This window comes from Coffea arabica, chromosome 2e (genome assembly GCF_036785885.1).
Source record: "Coffea arabica cultivar ET-39 chromosome 2e, Coffea Arabica ET-39 HiFi, whole genome shotgun sequence".
NCBI classification, from domain to species: domain Eukaryota; kingdom Viridiplantae; phylum Streptophyta; class Magnoliopsida; order Gentianales; family Rubiaceae; genus Coffea; species Coffea arabica.
The window spans coordinates 6,453,915-6,475,581 of NC_092313.1; the positions used below are offsets into that span (position 1 = coordinate 6,453,915).

The 21,667-nt window shown below is 38.0% G+C and overlaps 2 protein-coding genes across 2 annotated transcripts; one reads left to right on the forward strand and one right to left on the reverse strand.

The window, feature by feature from the left end:
• On the reverse strand, positions 1 to 5,301 carry LOC113730472 (telomere repeat-binding protein 4). Its single transcript, XM_027255174.2, has 10 exons — positions 5,046 to 5,301; positions 3,964 to 4,103; positions 3,045 to 3,873; positions 2,720 to 2,920; positions 2,587 to 2,640; positions 2,395 to 2,474; positions 1,604 to 1,839; positions 1,155 to 1,490; positions 968 to 1,031; positions 1 to 384 (listed from the first exon to the last, which is right to left on the reverse strand). Exons 2-10 carry the CDS (start codon positions 4,042 to 4,044, stop codon positions 187 to 189), a joined length of 2,079 nt encoding a protein of 692 aa, XP_027110975.1. The 5' UTR covers positions 4,045 to 4,103; positions 5,046 to 5,301; the 3' UTR covers positions 1 to 186.
• Positions 5,302 to 17,862: 12,561 nt separating this feature from the next.
• On the forward strand, positions 17,863 to 20,768 carry LOC113730473 (expansin-A6). Its single transcript, XM_027255176.2, has 3 exons — positions 17,863 to 18,111; positions 18,360 to 18,678; positions 19,985 to 20,768. Exons 1-3 carry the CDS (start codon positions 17,964 to 17,966, stop codon positions 20,292 to 20,294), a joined length of 777 nt encoding a protein of 258 aa, XP_027110977.1. The 5' UTR covers positions 17,863 to 17,963; the 3' UTR covers positions 20,295 to 20,768.
• The last annotated feature ends 899 nt before the right edge of the window (positions 20,769 to 21,667 follow it).

Genomic DNA, 21,667 nt, shown 5'->3' on the forward strand with positions numbered 1-21,667 from the left:
TTCTTGTAAGTGCAACCTTTATTTCATCATTTACATGTGCCAGCCCACCCCTACTCAAAGAAATTAGGCTGGCAATAAATCAGTGACAGTGAGTGTGACAATGCTACAATAAAATTTCACAATCTTTTTACATTTTGGGGTTTTCATTTCCTACCACAAATTTTTACATGCTCACAGGTTGAAACTTCAAGCCTCGTACTTTTCTGCTTGTGCATCCATTATCTGCAGGGGGTCAATTTGATGCTTCCCATGTTGCTTAGACTGATGTTGAGACCAATATGAGTGGGCAGACAAAACTCGGTCCAGAAGCTCCTGAGGCACAGGCTCTCCTCTTCTTTGCTGTGGAGAAATGCTCGCTGTATGGACCAAAGTTTTCCATTTATCCTGAATGCAGAGGAGATCCATATTACAAAGGCCAAGTCTACTATCACAAAGCGGCCCAAGTGTCCCTCTCACTTTTCAATATCATCAAACAATCATGATATACAAGCATCTTTTTAGCTGATAGATATTTTTTAACCTATGAAAAGTGAAAATCAGATGATTTTCTGCATCTCATCCTATACTCAATTAGATACAGGTCTTCTTCCAAAAACAGAACTTAATATGGTATACACTAGTTAAAAAGGGTCCCAAGTCAGTTCACAAGTACAAACACACTTCAGCAAGCTCCAGGACAGCAGAAGCAAATGGAGTATAGAGAATATTATTACAATAGTGATCATCAATTATTTCTCTATTTTCATTTAGTTAACATAAATACCATAACCAAGAGCATCAGCACCAAACCAACATTTTTTTTTCCCTCACTGCCCAATTTCAACTCATTAACAAATCTATACTCAAGAACGTCAAATAATAGCCACCTAGTTAAACAAAACTGCAATTTCCACAGACAACAAATTCATCCAAATGTCTTTCTTTCTAACATCTACTTGGACAAAAAAAAAGGGGGGGGGGTTCTCACCTTCAAGTCAACATAGGTTCGATGATCTGCATTGTCAAAAGCACGCATTTTAACATCACGCCACCTATACAGAGTGAGAGATGTTAATCATCTTATATGGAACATATCATTCTCTTTCTTATGAAGAGTAAATTTGTACATTGACAAGAAGAGTATGCGGAGAATAGTTAGGCAAATATCAGAGTACCTCCCAGTTCCAAGTATCTCTACAGCTTCAACCAGCGCTTCCACTTCACCAACAGAAAATGGCCTCCTAGTTCTACGCTGTGAAACTTCAGAGCGTTTCATTTTCTGGCTCACGGGAACCATTGCTAGTGCCTCTGCACCCACTGGGGCAACTGGAACCAATGCTTTAGACTCTGTCCCAGCCCCATCTACTACTGCTTTGGAGTCTATTACAGGGGTCTTAGGAGAGAGAATGATTTCATGGTTAGATACGTTCTGCTTTTCCATCTTAGTCGCAGGAAGAGGGTCAATCGCAGCATTGGATGGTCCAGAATTTTGAAGGGGACTGGCTGGAGGCCTGAAAATGTAGGCTGTGTTAATACATCATACATCAAAACCAGAAATAAAAATTTTACACCTGCATGTATGATGTTACACGTAAAATCCTCAAGTATAGAACAGTTACATTACCTGACGAATTTTTCATCGGTATCATGTTGCAACCGCTGAGGAGAATCTTTAGAAGGCTCAATTACTTGAGTAAAATTAGGCTCCAAAATGAATCCCAAAGAATCAAGGTTGCCACCATGAGAAATTCCGGCCTGTTGCAGAGTTCTATTATCATCCCTGACTTTCTTTCCTTGCAGGACAACCCCAACCCGCACTCCACCTCCAAGTATTGCGGTCACGGTCTCCAACACTGTTGTCTGTGGGAAACATAAACATCAGATATCATACAATGACTGCAGCAATTTTCAACAGTAATTAAGCAGCTGTAACACAAGATATACTTCTCTTTCATTAATACAACATTCCCGTAACAAAAGTGGTTGGACTGTTAAAACAAATTGCATGTCATAACAAATTATCTACCAATTTAAAAAGTATCTGATGCCAGTATCATGTCATCACCAATGATTACTAAAGCTTAGAATAGACAATTAGCCAATCAATTGCTAAGTGTCAAACGAGTTTGACAAAATTTCTGTCAAAATATACACCTTGATAACCACATTATGGTTCCTTAACTTGTTCCACTGGCAACCATGGCATGCTACCATGATGACCACCAGTCAACAAGAATTATGTTTCTATGAGAACCATAAGACAGCTTAAAATCAGATAGAAAGAGCTGAACTAAGACCTATACATATCACCCCTGTGATAGCAATAGCAAAGAATAGAATAATAATGGCCAAATAAAACTTGATATGCTGATATCAGGATACATGCATTTCAATCACAGAACCATAAATAGATACCTTCAGCGAACCAACTGTAGCAGTTTCAGGAACCTCAATATAGAGCTCTGGCACCTTGAAGGACTTTATGCTAAATTTCACTGTAAAATGAAATAAAACACGTCAGCGACTATCTATCATGCTCAAGTTCCAAAAGCAAACAATTATCACTCTATGGAGAATAAGGGAAAAACAAGAGTAAAACGACGATACCACTAGAATCCTTAGATTTTTTATGAACTTTCACAGATGTTGATGACCCATTTGCTGCGAGAAAAAAGGAAATGATTTAGAAACAGGACACAGCCATAGGAACTCAAAACAGAGATAACATTACAAAAAGAACCTTTATCTAAGACACCATCTGATCTCCTATATTCTCCCTTCTCAGGAGAATTAGAAATACTTTCACTACTAGCTTCCTGGTCATATGCAACTACAAATCTACGACCACTCAATTTCCTTCGTTTAGACGGTGCTTCATGTTGACATCTATCCCTTGTGTGAATGAATTTTCTGTTTCGGTAAAATGACCTCATTCCTTCATCTGCAATGCAAAAATGTTAGTTGTAAATATTCAGGGCAATAAAATAACTCTATAAACAACCTAGATAAATTAGTTTTAAAAAAAAAGGCATTCTCTAAGGACATAATGAAGAGCCTCCACTTACTGGTATTTGAAACTTCATAATCTCTCAACTTGGGTGCAACTCTCCAGTATTTCGATTGCAGCATCTTCCTAATCCTTCGGTAGCCATTGCGTGCTTGAGGCCTGAAGGCCCTAAACTTGGTGCTTAACTTATTGCACCCAAAAGAATTATCGTCATCATCTCTAATTCCTAAATTTACATTATTCCTGTGCTTGGGAAAAGAAGCACTAGAAACAGGGTCCCTGTACAAGGACAACTGTACACTACCATCTGAGTTAATCACTGTTTTACTATTCATACACTTCCCGACTTGATGCTTTACATTGGGAGAGTTAGCCACAGTTAGTTCTTGACTCCATTTGGTTTCATCCCCTACTAGTCTTTTAGCTGCAGTCTCTGTTTTACCATTGCATATATTTTGTGAAGGATGGGAGCCACCCGCTACTTTAAACTGGTTATCCTCATCTGCAGTTTTGTTATTGCAGATTCCCAACTTCAAATCACAATCAACTTTCTTTGAAAAATCAGAACTTGTGATAATGGAATCGTTTTCTAAATTGGGATGATCCTCCACAGAAGACTTAAAATTTTGTTCTCCTGCCACACGTTCAGGTATAAATGCACTTTCCACACAGCTCCCCTGATCAAGGCACTCTGTCCTGAAAGTTTTAGTTTCTTCACTCCGTTCCTTTTTTATGCCATCCATGTGACAAGGTTGAACCTTAGCTTCTGATGCATTACTAGAAGCAGAGCTTTCACTCTCCTGCAACAGTTTCCCAGCCACAGCAGCCAGCAATTCAAATGCACAAATTTGGTGATCTTCCACTGACTTTTTATGCGGACCCCTCCTCTGATAAGATGAACCAAGAGATGCTTAAGACCGCAAAAAACACTAAAATTACTACAAGTAACCGTTTGACTTTTATAAGCAGATGCTTACTCTAACTGATCGAGGAGCCCTAGGGATGACAGGGATTTGATAGCCATGGAATCCATAATCCAACCTCTTCTTCAACACCATATCTCAAGAAGCATGCCAGAAAGTCATGAAACGCAATGCACGAGTACTTTAAAGCAAACCTGTATTCAGAATACAGTTAATCAGTCAGGCATGTGAAAATGCAGAAACGTGCTTTCTGACCCATCACCAACCAGCAATGCCCAACATCTCGACAATTTATAACACCAGAGGATTATATGAGCAAGTAATTCAACTTCACACCCAAAACAAAAGTCCAATTTCAACAAAATCCCAGAATATGTTTTCGTAAGTACCAGAAACCAAGCCTCTGTAGCTGACAACTTGATCCGGGACGTTCATTCAAAAGCCTTTTCTTTATAAAAATTAATCAAAAAAATAGAAAGAAAGAGAGAAAGAAAACGTTAAGAACAAAACAAAGAAGGCCTTAAAAGCAAGATAAAGACTAGGACAACTCAAAATTCAGCCATCACTGCGGAGTTAAAGACGTTGAAATTAGCACCAGATTCCAAATTCGTCCTCCTCGATCCGCACCCAGATTTTTTTCAAAAGAAACTAAAGAAAAGGAGAATTTCTCAAACACAACAATTTCTCTTTCTCTCTGGAATATACCCAAAAAACTCGTGAGAAAAGGAAGTTCCTAATTCGTGCACGGAGATAAGAAATGGGAATTTCAAGAAGCAGAAGAAGAAATGAGTAAAGTTAACATGATTGAATTCCATTTATATTCCTCAGATTAAATAAACACCAGATCAGATTCAAATTCCCTATAAATTCAACAACCTCAATCAATAAACCAAAATTCAGGAGAATTTCCCCAAAAAGAAAACATAATTGCTAAAACCCTCCGCGATCTAATTACGTAAACTCCGATGCTTCATCCTAAATCATTCCGAGACACATCATGCAAAAACCCTCTAAATTCACCGCGATCACGCAAGATCAAAATCAAACAATTCCTTCAAAGCTCACCAGATCTCCCCACGATCAACCTCAATTCAACCACCAAAACTTCAAATCCAAGCAACAATTCAAACAATTACCTGTGTGATCCGACGCAAATCAATCAGCAACCTCCCTACGTTATTCTGTACAAAAAAAACAGCGGGAAAAATAAATAAGATCGTACTTCCGTTTTCTGGTGGTGTTTTTTTTTTGAGCTCAAATAATGTAAGGAGACACAATAGCGAAATTGAGAAACTGTTGTGTCATGTCAGGAGAATAGAGGGGAGAATTGTTTGGATGGAAATGGAAAAACCTCTCTGGGTTTGGGGGTAATGAAGTAGAGAAGAAAGGAAAAACCAACCAATCAACCAACCTACCAAGAGTTTTTTAACAGAGTGCTAAAACCTCTCTCTCTCTCTCTATCACTAACACTTAATAAACCATAAATCTCTCTATCCCCACAAAGATAAATACACTTATTGACCACACAACCGGGCTAGCCGGTTCCAATGGGATGCGTTTTACCGGTATTTGAAGGTCACCGGTTGGCATGGGTTGGGACGGTTGGGCGGACCACTTCCTAACTCCTCTCTCCGTCTTTCAAATATTTTACCACCATAACTATTTTATCCATCCACAAGATAGCTTTCGCCACGTGGCACGTGGCATCGTTTCTTTCTGTCTCCGAAATAATTTAATTAAAATAAACCGCGGTTTGTCATTTCCCCCCCCCCCCCCCCCCCCCTGATCGGTGATTATGATTGTGGTGAAGCTTAGTACTAGTAACTAGCGATTAGCTAATTATATTGGCCATAAAATAATTCGATTCCAGTATGATATTTGCCGTCAGGAATCAATTAGCATTATTGGCATTGGGATTTGAGAATGCGATCATATATCATATAATATAAGAGCTTCATATAATTTGATAATAGCAGAATTTAAAAAAGAGCACAAGCTGGGTTTGTTTGGATACCCTAATTATCCCAAATAATATTTCGCTTGCATCATAGACACATTTTTCAACCCACCTTTTTATATTCCCAACCACCTTTTTATTTCACATACATCATATCACAAAAAGTGCTACAGTAATTATTCCAAATAATATTTCAAATAATACACTATCCAAACAAACCGTGTTTTATGTTTGATCAAGGAAAAGTTTTAATTCTCAGACTTTTCTAAAGGAAATAAGGCCCTGTTTGGCATTTGAGTTTTTTGCCAAATTTGTCTGCTACAAGTTTTTTAAAAACATTAGTTACAATAATCTCAAAAAGTTTCTCGAAAATTTTAAACTATACACTTCAAAATATTCAAATATTTACACACTTCGTAAATTTTTTAAAAAACTTCTACAGTAAAATTTTAGATAAACACCCAAAAAATTCACTTGACAAACGAAGCCTAAGTTTTGGGTTTCAGCAGAATGGATAAAAAGAAGCGAAGTTCTATGTGTGGTAATACAATTCAACTCAGAAGTAAAGAAAAGTCGAAACACAAAATTAAAAACTTAGTAATGGTGATGTCACCCGAAGGGTTTATTTGCTTTTGTGCTCACGTCACACCTTGTTCGGTTCATAGCTTTTTTTTAATATAAAATTTTTTATATTTTTCATTAATGCATTTTCTAATTATTTTTTTTACTTTATTATACATATCAGATTGTTACGGTATATTAGTCTATAAAATTTTTTTAAAATAACAATTTAAATGGACTCTTAATTGATTGATGCTTAAAATGTTGGAAATAGTGCTAACTCTTAGAAGCCACATGTCAATTATTAGTGTAACAAGAAGTCCAAAACAAAGGCATACTTCTTCTTGTTAAATTTCCGTTAAGTCAAATGAATTGCTTTTTGTCCGTTGCGCATTTATTCTTTCTTTGAGCAGTTTTCCTTTGATTTATTCGGAAACCAAAATGTTGCTTTACGCTTTCAGAGCTACATTACCTGATTTACTTCCATAAAAACTAACAAGGTGCATATGTTTATGTTACCATGATTAATTCTTTGAGCGAATAACTTTTTTTTTTTTTCACCTCAAATGTTTCTGCACCCCTACATCCTGCACGAAATCGTACTACATTGGAAAAGCTTCTTTCATAATGAGCAATCAAATTGCCACTCTTTTCCCTAGATTGATCTACGTACGAATAATGACATCCAACAAAGCATTGGACTTGGATCAGCTTCTTCTATGTGGCTTTAACCTTCCCAAACAAATTTTTTTTTTTTGGTAACTGTTAGCTTCAGGGCAAAAAAAGATTCTTATTATAAATCTTCAAAAAATGTTTTAGATGGCATCCAAATAAGGGAAAGACAAGTCATCATCTAAATGGACAGGAGAAGAGCTGCATAGCACCACGGTTCTCGGTTACGTCAATTAATTTGCAAGGGGTTGAGATGTACCTTGGCTTGGCATCTAATTATCCTTGGTTTTTTAAGAGGTTACAAAACACGGCAAGTATTTGAAAAATTCTAATGTCAACTCCAAGGACGACTGGATGGATAACCATCCATATTATGGTCTTCAGTGGGCCGAGAAGACGATGGGCCTTTTTGCATTGGATAGGGGTTCGGCTATTATCAAATGGGCAAATTCCACAGCGGTAGTAGTAGATGTCAAAAAATGGATTACTTGCAGATTTAATAATTGAAGATTGCATTTCAGGGTCAAGCTTATTTCAAGGCGGCGTATGTGCTTTTGACCAGGATGATTGATCTCCCGTTCTCTTTGGATATGTCAAAACGAAACATACGAGCAAGGGGGGAAAAAACACGCCGCTTACACTTTGCCAAGGATAACTAACGAGAAAACGTACTCATCAACGTACGCGGAACCAAAAATATATATATTTTAAAGGATCAAATTTTAATATGTAGTAATCTTTCCTAACTAGAAAAGTAGGGAATGTCTGGCTGGTCAAGGAGCTTTTTTTGAATGCATGGTCCTTGTGTTTTCAGAACATGGAGGTTTGGATTAAAAAAAAAAAAAATCGAAAGCCCCCTCGTTTCAAAAAACGCAGGGTCCCTTTTTGCACAATAGTCCCTGCCACCCCATGCAGGGGTCAATTAGCAAAAGATAATCGTTTAGCGAAAGACAGTTATTTAGTAAAAGACAATTGTAGAAATTGCTTCAAAAACATGATTGATAGGCCCTCGTTAATTTTTTCTTTGACCCTCACTATCCCTTGTTTGCTCTTATCTCGAGGCGTCGTGGAGCAGCAAAGAAGAAGGAAGCCTAAGAAACTTGTTAGGCTTCGTTGCTAGCAGGAGGAAGGATGCACTGAAAGGATAAAAGTTACTACAGTCGTTCTAGATCAAAACGAAAAAGGTTTTGAGGTTACGTACTGCACTGTTTAGATATATATGTACGACACGTACATGTGCATTGAATAAAAAAGATATTCAAACGTTAACAACGTGCAGCAACCCCTTGCAGAACGTTTAACATTTTAGCAAGAAGCAGTCAAAGCAATAATATCATGCTGATGAAATATTACATGCTGCAGGCTGCAGGCAAAAAGTAATAAAGAAAGAATGAGTCAGGTAAAAAATCGGTCCATTCCATTAACGCTTCTCTTCGTTAGGTTTGGTATGGTAAGTTGGTAACTGGTAACTGGTAACTGGTAACTGGTAAGGGAGGGAGAGAAGGCAGCAGCCTAAGCCACCCCTTCACTTCACGAGGAATGGATATTGAATTGAAACCAGCGGTCAAAAGAGTTACTTGTCGTGACCGAAACAGTAATGTAGGAGGAGAAGCTAAAGTGAGTAAAGGGCTTTAAAAAAAAAATAATAAAAACTATATATATTTTTTAGGAGGAGAAGCCGAATGAGGAAAGTAACAAGTCAAGACGCGTACCCAAAAAAATGAAGTGTGAAGTTCATGGAATGGAACAGTGTTGAATTGTTATGGCATGGCCGGACCAGACGGTTGGTTGGCGATGACTTCAAACTTAGGACTATATTAAGACCTCTAAAAAAAAATGCATTAGCAAATAATTAAATCATATAAAATACAATACTGATTAATCTTCTATATACTACTGATATATACACTTTCACTATTAGATGCATAATACGTAATTTAAATTTAAATTTAAAATTCAAATTTCACATATGTATTGTAAATCAGACCATGATGATGTATACACCGTCAATATACATAAAATCTACTCATAAAATACATTATAGTTTCTTTTTTCCCTTTCCCTGAATTAGCAATTGTCACCCTTGTGTGTTTTTTTATTTTTTTTTTGACAGTATCCTATTTCTATTTCCATAATCTTAATACTATCGTGTACCATCGGATAACGATCAAAATGAATGCTTCAGCTCTTTTCCTAGGTAGGTATTATCATTAACAAATGAACAAAGAATTTCGTAGCACACTTTATTTATTTATTGGAATCGGATTTGGGATCGCACACAAAAGAAAAATGACAAAAAAAAAAAAAGGATACCGCCTTAAACAGTGACGAAGGAATATGACAAGGCTTTCGTTTCGTTCCAGGAGAGGAGGATCAGGACATTAGTATATTCCCTAACAGCTTGCTTGCAAATTGGGTGGAAAGAGGAAATTTGGACAGGTGGAAATATGACTGTCCATGTTCTCCTAACTCTCAGGATTCGAATGACGTCATCTATCGGGATGATGGATGATGGAGGCTGGCTGAGGAGCCAAGAGATTTTGACGGCGTCAGTTACAGAAGGACTAATGGAGCCCATCCGCATGAAGCCACCGAAATATGAGTGGCCTCAACACGTTCGTGCATTGTTATCTGTTTGCCATAAAAAAGGTGTCGGGTGTCGACGTTACTCTAGGAACCCGACACCGGCGCTTCCGGTGGCAACTGGGCAGACATTTTAATTCAAACCCAGAGCCAGAGGGGATGTCTTTAATGGAAAAGATGGGCTTGCGACATTGGGATTTGGGAGCCACGTAATTCATTGGGTCAATATGCCCAACTACCCCGTATGCAGGCAGGGGACAATTTTGGGAGGACGAAGGTCTAATTAATTTATCACATTTTTTTTTTCGTCGAGAAGGAAAATTGTTTGGTAAAACCTGTCTACCTAATGATCAAAATTCAAAAGCATAAACACCTTTTTTCTGCCCATATAATTTGACATTTACCAGATGTTTATCCATCCAATGAGGACGGATGGATCTCAATTTTGGTCTAGAACTAGGAATTTTTATTTAATTTTTTTTAGGGGATTGCACCATGTGGTCCTATGGATATATAAAGTTAGAGGGATGGCACCTGATGTAAACAATTTTTAACTTTAATACCCTCATAAAAAGATTAATTTTTTCCTTATCACCCAATCATATTTTGCCATTATTCATAACTATCCTAATCTAACTATCAAATTACTATAACTTTATAAACCTAAATTATTGAATGGAAATCTATATCAATTTGATATATGTAAAAGACAAATTTTGTATGATATTAAATTATTTTTAAAGACAAATGGTTTAACCACTTCGACTGTAACAAATGCTAACAATACAATAACATGATACTTGGCGCCAGCGGTCCGACCCTTACCACTTTGGTTGATTTTTTGATCAATTCCTAATCTTTCGATGCTCTGTCTATTCACCAGAATTGTCTCTTGAATCCGTTTGCAACAACATTTAACCCAAACATAAATTCAGCAAGGTGTTAACGACCCAGGCAATAAAGCGCATGTCATGCAGGATTCTAGCAGAGGTGACGACTAATGAAAAAGGTTTTCAAGTAATTTTTTTTTTTTTTTCAACACAGGGGTGTCCGAGTCAATCCTTACGGGGCCCGACTAATCCCCTGCGGTCCGGGCCCGGCGTCCCAACCCGACCCGACCCGAACACGTTAAGTGCGCGGAAGAATCCAGCGGAGCGGAGACTCGAACTTGTGATCTCAAGGTTCACTGGTGAGAGGCGCTGCCGCTGGACCATTCACGCGGGGGCTTTCAAGTAATTACTCTCTTCAAACTCGTCCATTTCACTCGTCATTTGGGTTTGGTATTTTAAATGGGACTCACCGTGATGGGTTGTGTCGTTGGTCCGATTGCAATTCCAGTATCACTGCATTCGGCAATTGATATGGGCTCGCAATCTCATGCACACCTATAATTCTTCACTGTTTTTGTACCGGTTCCATTGTGAAAACTTTAGAGTACACCAAGGTAGTCATTGCTCTCTTACGGAGCCTGATCGAAATGGAGTGTCCATGGAATAATATATGTAGTGATGTAATATATGTGAAATGATAAGATAATTAAACATTTATCATGTAAATATTTTAAAATTTTTCCTTAGGAAACTCGCAATCCAAAAGGAAACCGTTCGTTCGAGCATGTTGCTTGAAGGAATTTGTTATACTCTTCCGAGAATTTGCTAGCATCGGACTTTACAAGATGTAGCCCATTAGACAGCCTCTTCAAGAATAAGAGCACAGCCCCTTTGATAGTCATATTGATTGACATGTGATGTGGGAGAGAAAAATTATACTGAAGGCAAAGGATAATGAAAAAGGAAAATCCCGTCGGACACTTTTTTTTTCCCCCTCACATCCATCTGTCAGATATACTGATATAGGAGTCCAACCTTACGCTCTTTCCACCTTCAGTTGTGATACACAGGATTCAAATACTAAATCTGATAATAGAAAGATTCTAATAGCTCATTTTTTACAACTAGATTGACCTCAATGATTCAATTCCGTCTTACACATGGCCAATCAAAACTTGAAAATATAAAATCTATAGACGGGAAAGATTCTAACAACTCTTTTTTGACTGCTGCATCGAACTCACTGATTCAATTCCATCTCACACTTAGCCAAGCAAAACTTGGAAATATACAACTTATATTTTTTCCGGACATTATAAATTCTATTCTACATTAAGGGAAAGGGGTGGATTCAAGGGGGTCAATAGAGAATTCGGAAGGGATTGAACAACTACTGAATCAAATGGGTGCCTTTGCACCCGCAGATGAAATTTTCAGAAAATCCTGAATAAAAATGCTGGTCAAGAAATTCGAGATATTTAAAACTCTCCCTTGTGACCAACTACTCTAGAAGTAGTTGGTTTGGAAATATAAAACCTATAGATGGACAAAGTACCCTGCAGTTGATGGTCCACACACAAACAAATGATAGGAATAAAAGATGAAGGTGTTTCGATGCTTGATCCACCACCAAGAAGGGGTAGGCTCGGTGTAGTTGGCGTATTCAGAGACTAAAGAGTTTTGTCACACCACACTCCTCCTCGAGCGGGGGCCCAAAAAAAAAGGAAAAAAAAATGTTTCCTTCTAATGCTTTGAGCTTGAGAAGCAACTTGCACCTTCTGGGATATAAAATTTAAGTAGAAAACTATGAAGGCAGCAGAACTGTCACCTAAACCAGAGAGGGAAGGGCCCAACCAATCACAGTGTCGCAAGAGAATTCTTGAAGGTAGTTAAGTTAGTTAAGCAAGGGACAACTAAAATGCGTTAGAAAGTAGCTATCAGTGTGAGGCAGCATAAATTGTGGTCGATCACTGGAATCATTCGCCCCAATTTTTTTGTTTTTTTTTTGAGCTTTTGGCCCGGCACCAAAAATTGGGGGCCAATTGGCACAGTAGAGAGGACTGTTCTGGCGGTGGACCTGCTAATTTGTAAGATTATTAACTTTGCATGTGAGAACAAATGAAGATTTTAAGATATGATTCTACTTGGTTGGTTATAACCTAAAAGTTTCTCTGGTCGAATTGCGTAAAGCCACAATGAACCAATTCAAGACTCACAACTTTAGTTAAAGAGAAGACAAGATTTTTTTTTTGGGAATTAAGAGAAGACAAGACTTTGTAAAAGGTTGCCCTGCCCACTTGCGAGGCCACTGATGGAAGAAGTAGCTCATGTTGATTACAAGAAACCATGCTTGAGAACGAGAAGCTAATTAAATGCACTTTTATCAAAACATTAACATCTGAGATCCCTCTTAACAAGTGTTCCGAGATACTTGTTAGCCTAGCCGACAAATAAACATTGTACATTAACCTGTAGAGTAATCCTTCACGAACAGCCACAATCAAAGCACATAAACTATCAGAACGAGCTGCTTAATTACCTTTTGCTTGTCTATTAGCACAAATTGTGGTCGGGGATATTATATACATTCATCCTATTATGAGTGCTTTGTAAGTTACAACCAAATGATTCCGGGTCAGAATGCAAGCAATACGAATTTCTTCATGCTTGGACACATTTACTAACTGATGAATGTCACTGCACTCTTTGTACTCAGCTCATACCGTTTACTCCTTGTTTCTTGACGTTTTTCGCCTGCAATTTCATAATTGGTTGTCTTTTTCTTGTTGTATTTCGTGTAGGGCAACACAGCTATAGGTAACGGGATATACACAAATGCAGGAAACAATGGCTGGAGAGAGCAAAAAGTGGATGACTGGGAAAGCAAAGTGTTGCCTTCTTGGTGGCACACGAACAGTCTCCTCCTGCTTTTATGTGCCCTAGTCCTGGGAGCAGGAAAGAGCAGATCTTCAGACAGAAGTAACACTATGATTATATTTGATATGTGAAGTTAATCAGTTATAGAAATGTAGTGATTCATTTCGAGCTAAAGAAACGGTACGGTGAAACCAATAAGCTTAAACTAAAAAACTTCTCACAGTTTCTTGGATTTCTTCCGTGTAATTTATTATATAGTTTAAGAAGATTTTTATTTTCCCTCTGTTTTTCCCTGTTAAAACAAAGGTCGCTGCATATCATTTGTACCCCCAACTGATGACGTGTGGAAGAAGCATCGTGACAATTGTTTATGTCCTAAATTTATAAATAACTCACACGTAATTAGCACACAACTAATTAGAGAACATTTAAGCTCACAAGTGAAAAATTAAAAGGTGGATGGTTATGCAATCGGCAACATCATTATGCTAATCAAGAAAGGTAATGCACTAAGTTTAATTAGAAACAAAACCATCCACCAACTTCTTCATCATCATCATTACGAAGTACCAAAAGCGTGGTGAGTATAATCCAATAGAAAACAAGTTAGTAATTGTTGTGTGGATTGTGGTTACAAGAAACTGCGAGAGTTACTTCCTAATCGTGAATATAGGAACGTTCTGACAAGCCAAAACTCGACAAGTTTGTGAAGGACGTGTTTATCAAGTGAAATCTGCACGAGATTATAAAACGCTAGAGTTCATGTGGTCCTGAAGAAAGCACTCACGGCGGATATCAATTTAGTTCTCCTCCCATATAAATTAAGCTAAATACAACGTTTGAGTTGGTGCAAAAAATTAATAAAATTGAGAACGTTTTTAGGCAAGATAATGCTTAATGCAGATAAAAGTACAAAACGTAAATGATTCAGAAGAAATAAAGGCACTATAATTCGACAAGAAATTATAATACAGAGAAAAAGAAATACTCAACATCTGTATATCATAGTAGGAAGATTAGTTGGTATACATTATCAGTTCGTACTCTAAGAGCAAGAAAAGCACAAGGACGCAAGCAGTGCTACTTACTTTTATCACGTGGATAATGGAAAATTAACTGAAGTAGACTGATAAATTTGACTGAGAACCCCTTACTTTAGAGAGTCCAACAAGAAACTGAGATTAGTGCTGTCTTCTCGCACCGTAAACCTAAATGGAGTGGGGTGGATTAATACCACCTTTTCATTTTCTTTTTGCGTGTTGCAGAAAAAAATTAAAGAAAAACTTGACCTCAATGATTAATTAGTCTCAGACCCCCTTCATGGACACTAGTCATGAAGGAGAAAGTACGTTCCTTAATGAACAGAAAGGCTGAAACTGCGAGGACAATATTTATTTCATACACGACTTCATGTTTTATGCTGTAAATTACATAGTGCAGAGAAAACCTGCAGAAATAAATATGCTTAGATCTTCTCTTGTTTGCTTCAATGTTACACAATAGAACGGACTTGAGGCTTACGATTAAAGTTTGACTTGTATTCGAGCTTGAATTTTTTTGATGTATAATCATGTAAGTTATTTGGTTCAACCAGTCATGGGATCTGCCAAATACAATAAACTCAAGCATTCCTACCACACTACATTTTTCCTCCCCTTTCGTAAAGAATTATTTTTGGTGGTCTCATCCAAGTTTAGTATTAGCTAGCCATACTTCTTGTTGTAAATATAGGGGTATTTCAAAAGACTTGGGACTCCTCATCGTTTATAATACTATTTTTTATTGTGCTTGTATTAAGTTGGTAATTAATGTGGACTCGCATGCATGTGAGGGAAGTTGAGTTGGGTTAGTTTCGGTACAAACGGTTGGATTTGCCCCCCTTCCCTGCGCGTCGGTTAAATACGACCCAAGTTGATTTTATCGCGAGTACGATTTTCCTGACAGCTTCCTTGTACTAGTTCTAATCCTTTTATTTACACCAAGAAGAATGTTTGTTTAATTTTGGGAAAACATTTCTAACTCCTGAAATAATTTCTTAGGACATTGCTATTATGCACGGCTCAAGCGACATTTTATTAGCTTTAGTTAACATTTATTTTTGTGGCTATTTCCAACACTTCTTGAGGATTTAATTTCATACGATGTATAGCATATTAACAGCAAATGACAGTTGTGGCTTCGAAGGAATTAAAGAGTTTGCTGTCAGGCGAACAAGGGTAGGGACATTCCTAGACTACAACTAAAAGTTTAAGACCTATACGCTACGTAACTGGTTTTTTTTTTCTTTTCAATTTTCTTTTGGTTATAAAATTGAAGTCTTGTAAATTAAATAGCGGTCTGCCCTCACAAAAATAACTAAAATTTTTATTTTGGTCCCATGCACTATGCTTTCTGCATATGAGTCGACAGATTAAATTTCAAAGTCCACCATTGACTTTAGGATCAAGTTCTTTATAGATCCAGATGAATTAGGCAGGAAACTTCGAACTAATTTGTTATACTAGTACTTAGTAAGTATGTTCTTTTTCTACTGAAAAAAAAAGTATACGGATTGTCTACTGACGAAGAAATTCATTATTGTGTTTCCCTCTAAGGAAAAGAAAAGAAAAGTCAAAAATCCAATATCTTTTGACCAAAGTCACAGACGGGGTATTTGGGGGTACGGCTAATGCACGGCGCAACGGGAGGAGCGGAGAATGCGGACAAATGGGCCCCATCAATTTGGCGGGTAAATTGTATTTGTTCTTCCTGCATGCCTTTAGATGACTTTAGCCTTTTTACTTTTCAGTTTTCCTGTGGCTCTCCCTCCCTCTAATTCCGAGTATTGAAAGCATTTTTTTTAAAAAAAAAAAAAAAAAGAGGAGGAGGAGGAAGAAGAAAGAAAAAGGTGATGAGCATTAGAGAAGCAAATTAATATTGGGACGGTTAAAACTACGTAAAGTGGCTATGGCTAATGGAGACTTGCCAGACTTCTGATGCATGATTTGAGTATACGTAGATTAATATGCTTTGGTTATTTTATTCGGAACTGGAAATTCTTTGGCGGCTACATTGAGATTACAAAAAGTCCTACGAATTGCATTCAAAAGGAAGACAAATGGCAATCTATTTGGTCGAAAGTGATCGACTAAAGAAGACCTCGAATCCAGGCAACTTATCATTCATTCATTCTTGCAAAAAAAATTTTTTTTTCCCTATTAAATAGTACTATATATAACAGTAGTAATATGTGGTAGCATTTTTTAAGGATTCATACTTATCCGAAGTTGTAGGCCTTGAGTTGCTATTTATCCATCCATCACTTGCAGTGTTAGACAAGGAAAATTTGGATTAGGACAAGGCTCGATATGAAACTTAAAAACGCCTACCACTTCATCTTGATATAGGAAGCGGAGGCCATGCCTTTGGAAATGCACTAGTTTTTGGAAACAAAAAAGGCAGGCTGCGAAACTTGCTTGAGGTTTTTGATAACCTGCACTTACCTTATTTGGTTGTGAAAAAAGGGTTATATATAAAGAAAGTATGATAGGAGTATAGTTTTAAACCAGTATATCATCTGTCAATGCAGCTAAAAGGGAAAAGAATTCGGCGTGCAAGGAATTCCAACAAGCTTCATTCAGCCCATCCATCCTTCCCAAACTTCGAATAGGTGATGGAAAAAGAGAGAAAAAAAAAAGGTGATGGAAAAAGAATCCTAGGACGCATAATGGCGGTTTGAATTTGTGCTCTTACATTTTATGTATAGTGATGACCTCAAGTCTTTGGAGTATTATTTGTCTTACATGCTTCATGCATCATACAAATGCATGCCATGTCAATTATTGGTGTATTTCTTGATTTGATGCTCTTTTTTTTTTTTTTTACTGCTAAATATCCAAATGTATGATTTCCTATTATCCTTCGAAAGTGCAATCCAAATTAGTAAAATACTAAGTGACTGAGATTTCCAATTCTCAATCACGAGAATCCAAGGTGAGGAGGCAAAAGGTGTACCCTTAAACTCAATAAAACAAGGAGAAAAGGAAAAAAGGGGAAAAAAATTCTATTGTAAGGGCACTTTGAAAAAGAGCCCTCCCTATCGAACAAGTTGATGCCCCAACTTGTATTTCAAGCAAAGCGGCAAAACGGTTTCATATCAAACCATGTGAAGCCGTGGAGCCCTGAACCCGTTTTAGCTTTTTTTCCAATCAAATACACAGTGGCATTACAATCCAATCTTGTACCTTTCATTTTCCAAAAATCCCACCCCGTTCTAGAGTGAAATCGGTAAAATCCCAATGGGCAATTGCATGGGGAAAGACTAGAAAATAAAGGCATTGAAATTTGGGTTTCCGCCAATATGCGCTTTAATTAAGGACTCGGCATACAGCATTGAAATTGTCCAGGCCGACTCATGAGTCATGATTTCCCCCCAAGTCTCTCACCCTCTCTCTCTCCTTCCCTTCCTCAATAAGTAGCCGTTCGCATTCCACATTTTCTCATCCCACTCCTACTCTCAATTCCCTTCCCTCTTCACTCTTATCGTTTCCCCCTCTTTCTCTCGCCCCTCAGGCACCCCCCCCCCCTCAGCAGCAATGGCTGCCATGGGCCTCACCTGCATTGTTGCTCTGTCTTTGCTGCTGACACTGACTGAAGCCAGAATCCCTGGTGTTTATACCGGTGATTCATGGGAAAGTGCTCATGCTACATTCTATGGAGGCAGCGACGCCTCCGGAACTATGGGTAGGGTAAATCATTTTTCATCCGTGCAATTGACTTTAAACCATCATCCCTGCTTAGCATTCCCCTGTTTTCTTCCCGACGTATGTAAACTATCCCCCTATACAACCTTACTCTTTCAAAATTTCCAAAGTTTCTGTATGGAGTAGTAACTTTCGATGAGTTCAAACAAACAAACAAATTTCCAGTAACAAGGGTGACTGACTGCATAACCTGGTGTTGATAATTTTGTATATTTGTTGAATTTGTAGGTGGTGCTTGTGGGTACGGGAATTTATACAGCCAGGGATACGGAGTGAATACTGCAGCGTTAAGCACAGCTCTGTTCAACAATGGGTTCAGTTGCGGATCTTGTTTTGAGCTAAAATGTGCTGATGATCCGCAATGGTGTCACCCTGGCAGCCCTTCCATTTTGATTACTGCCACCAATTTCTGCCCTCCTAACTATGCTCTGCCAAATGACAACGGCGGTTGGTGCAACCCTCCTCGCCCTCATTTCGACCTTGCAATGCCAATGTTCCTCAGGATTGCCGAGTACCGCGCCGGAATTGTTCCCGTCTCTTACCGCCGGTGAGCTCTCCTTTTCTTTGTTGAGTTTGTTCCTGTTTAAGTTCTGAGCGGGATAAACACCTGCACCTGTCGTTTGACACCGGTTACTCTCTGTTTATTATTACTATTATGGTGATTGCTAGACTGGGCAGTTAACGGTAGTACTAGTAAAAAGAAATTGATAACCGAAAGTAAAGAATCTAAAAAGGAAAAGACCCTGAAAAGTGCTTTTACGGACGGCGCTACAAGTCCACGTAGCCATCCATTATAGTCCTCTCCACACATTTTGCCCTTTTCTTTTTTGAAGTAATAGACATTTTACCCCTTAATCTGTGCTGCTGTCAAGTGTGTCAGTCTCACGGTACACTTTCTTTGGCCAACAATTGACCAATCAAATGCCGTGAGAGGAGGTCAGGTGTGAAATACGAAATAAATGCAAATTATGAGATTAATCCCTTATTTACTAGGATATCAAAGAGATTTCATTTACCTTAAAAAGTTGATGATTTGCTCTTAAAGTAAGAAATAATTGCTCTTAAAGTTGATGATTTGCTCTTAAAGTAATTCCCCATTTGCATGCATTAAAGAAAAGACTGGAATCCAATTGGATGATTTGCTCTATCCAAGGATGCTAGACTTTTGAAGGAATCTTTTCTTTAATGTATGCAAATGGATAGGTCAAGCTTATCAAATTGGATAGAGCCCATTTAAAGTAATTCCCCATTTGTGTCGCACTATCTCGAGAGGTCAAGAATTGATAATATAACAAAATTTAGATCTACAAAATGGGATCTATCGAATTTGTTTTAGTTCACCTGGTAATAGTAATAATGGGTGGAAAATGAAGGGAAATCTAAAAAGACAAACAACAATAGTACCACCAATTTTTTTTCGGAGAGAGAACGATATCAGAATCTACGAATAGGGTGCTCTGGAATGATTCTATGGTTTTCTACAAAACGACGTGGTTTATTTGTCTTCGTGTGGCTATGTATGCAGTTTTGTCCAAACCTTTAAAAGAACGATATCCACCGTCTTTGTATGTACTTGCGCATCACGGCCGTTCATGGAAATAATCAGAGAATCATAATAGACTTTTGAGATCGCCCCCAATTGCATGTTACCTAGTCCCCGTCTGCGCCCTACACCACAGGCTTCTAATCACAAAAGTTATCTACAGTGTGGACCCCGAACTAAGAAACCGCGTATGTCCATGCGAATCGAGATCATGATAACAGCGTAGACTTACATGCACCCCAACTTTTTCTGCCTTTCCTGGTTTGCCCTTGCGCTTTATATTCAAATACTGATTTGCCAATTGCCGCAGGGTGCCGTGCCGCAAGCAAGGAGGGATCCGGTTCCAAATTAACGGTTTCCGTTACTTCAACTTGGTTTTGATCACCAACGTCGCGGGTGCAGGAGATATCGTGCAGGCATCGGTCAAAGGATCCAAGACCGGTTGGATAACCCTGAGCCGGAATTGGGGCCAGAACTGGCAGACCAACGCGGTGTTGGCTGGTCAATCGCTCTCTTTCAGGATCAGAGCAAGTGACCGTCGCTCTTCCACTTCATGGAACATTGCACCCGCTAATTGGCAATTTGGTCAAACCTTCACCGGAAAAAATTTCCGAGTTTGAAGCTGAAGTTATTTTATATGAACAACAACAAAAATTAATTCCGGCCTGTTTTGAGTTTTTATGGGCTTTATTTCTTGTTTTATATATATATATATATTTTAATTTGGGTTTGGAAATATGAAAAAGAAAAAAAAAATGTAGAATTGAGTAGTCATTTTGAGTGTTGAGTGGGAAAAGGGAAAAAGAGAGGGGGTAATTGGAGAAAATTTAGGAGTGTGTCTGTCTGCTTTGTCTACACCTTTTTGACTATCTAAGAGAAGGGCCGGAGGGGGAGCCGGGGGGACAGAGGTCATGTTTTGATCCTAAAAGGGGGAAATTTTGAGTGAAAAAAGGTAAGTGGCCAGGCAATTGTAAGAGCTTGAAGTGGCTGCAAGCAAAATAATGCAGCCCGCAGCTTGTTACTAGTATCTATACAAGAAATACTCTACTAGCTTATTTTGATGTTGGTAATGCAATCATGGTGTGTTACAATTACGCATTTGCAATATGTTGTGTATTGGGAACTGCAAATTTATGACCAATACGCTGCACGCGCATTGTCGTTCTGAACAAAGAATATACTCCCTCGTCCCATTTCGATAGTCCCGTTTCTTTTTCACATCGTTTAAGAAAAAGTAATTAACTTTGTTGGGAAAGTAAATTTAGATTGCTATTTTCCTAAAATACCCTCACATTAAATAGAGTACAACTTTATGGGAACTTTAATTGATGGTAAAAAAAGAATCAATTCTCATTAAATGGGGTAGGTTTATAATAACAACAATTTACATTGAATAATGGCATTTTAGGAAAATTAAAATACAACCACATTTTTCAATTAGAAAGTGGACTACAATTTGGGACAGATGAAAAAGGAAAACATGACTATCAAAGTGGGACGAAGGGAGTATAAGTTTTGGAGCCAAAAAATTTTTCAAAAATAATTGGAATCAGGCAGAAATATAGAAGCTTTTAGTTGACAGCCTCAATTGCTACTCCTCAGCATCATTTACATATTTTCGTATGGTGGAAGTAATTTAATTGAAATTAACCTAAAACATTTAGAGTCCGATTAAAATTGGAGTTTTGGAAATTTTTTTGTAGAAAAAATGTATTACAACGATCCAATTGCAACCTTGTGTTGTCAAGGGCTTCTTACTCAGTTTAGAACGGTTCAAATAGAACTAAACCCCTTTGACTATAAGATAAAAACAAATTTGGTGCGATGGGGACTTTAGTTTTAGTCCGTGGAAAGCGGAGGATCAATGAAATTTTCAACGACCCAAGTGCGCTTCTTACTCAGTTTACGCTCATGTCCTGCAGGAAAAAAACGTAAAACAGCGTTCGCAATGAAAAACAAAAAACCAGGAGAACCTGGTATCCACTCTAATCAG

What these genes read in the sequence shown, in the direction of transcription:
- LOC113730473 (XM_027255176.2), top strand. Translation starts at nt 17,964, where the DNA reads ATGGCTGCCATGGGCCTCACCTGCATTGTTGCTCTGTCTTTGCTGCTG. An exon ending in CGACGCCTCCGGAACTATGG is followed by an intron (nt 18,112 to 18,359) that starts GTAGGGTAAATC and finishes TTGAATTTGTAG; the next exon opens with GTGGTGCTTGTGGGTACGGG. An exon ending in GTTCCCGTCTCTTACCGCCG is followed by an intron (nt 18,679 to 19,984) that starts GTGAGCTCTCCT and finishes CAATTGCCGCAG; the next exon opens with GGTGCCGTGCCGCAAGCAAG.
- LOC113730472 (XM_027255174.2), bottom strand. Translation starts at nt 4,044, where the DNA reads ATGGTGTTGAAGAAGAGGTTGGATTATGGATTCCATGGCTATCAAATC. An exon ending in TTATGAAGTTTCAAATACCA is followed by an intron (nt 2,921 to 3,044) that starts GTAAGTGGAGGC and finishes TTTGCATTGCAG; the next exon opens with ATGAAGGAATGAGGTCATTT. An exon ending in AAAATCTAAGGATTCTAGTG is followed by an intron (nt 2,475 to 2,586) that starts GTATCGTCGTTT and finishes TTCATTTTACAG; the next exon opens with TGAAATTTAGCATAAAGTCC.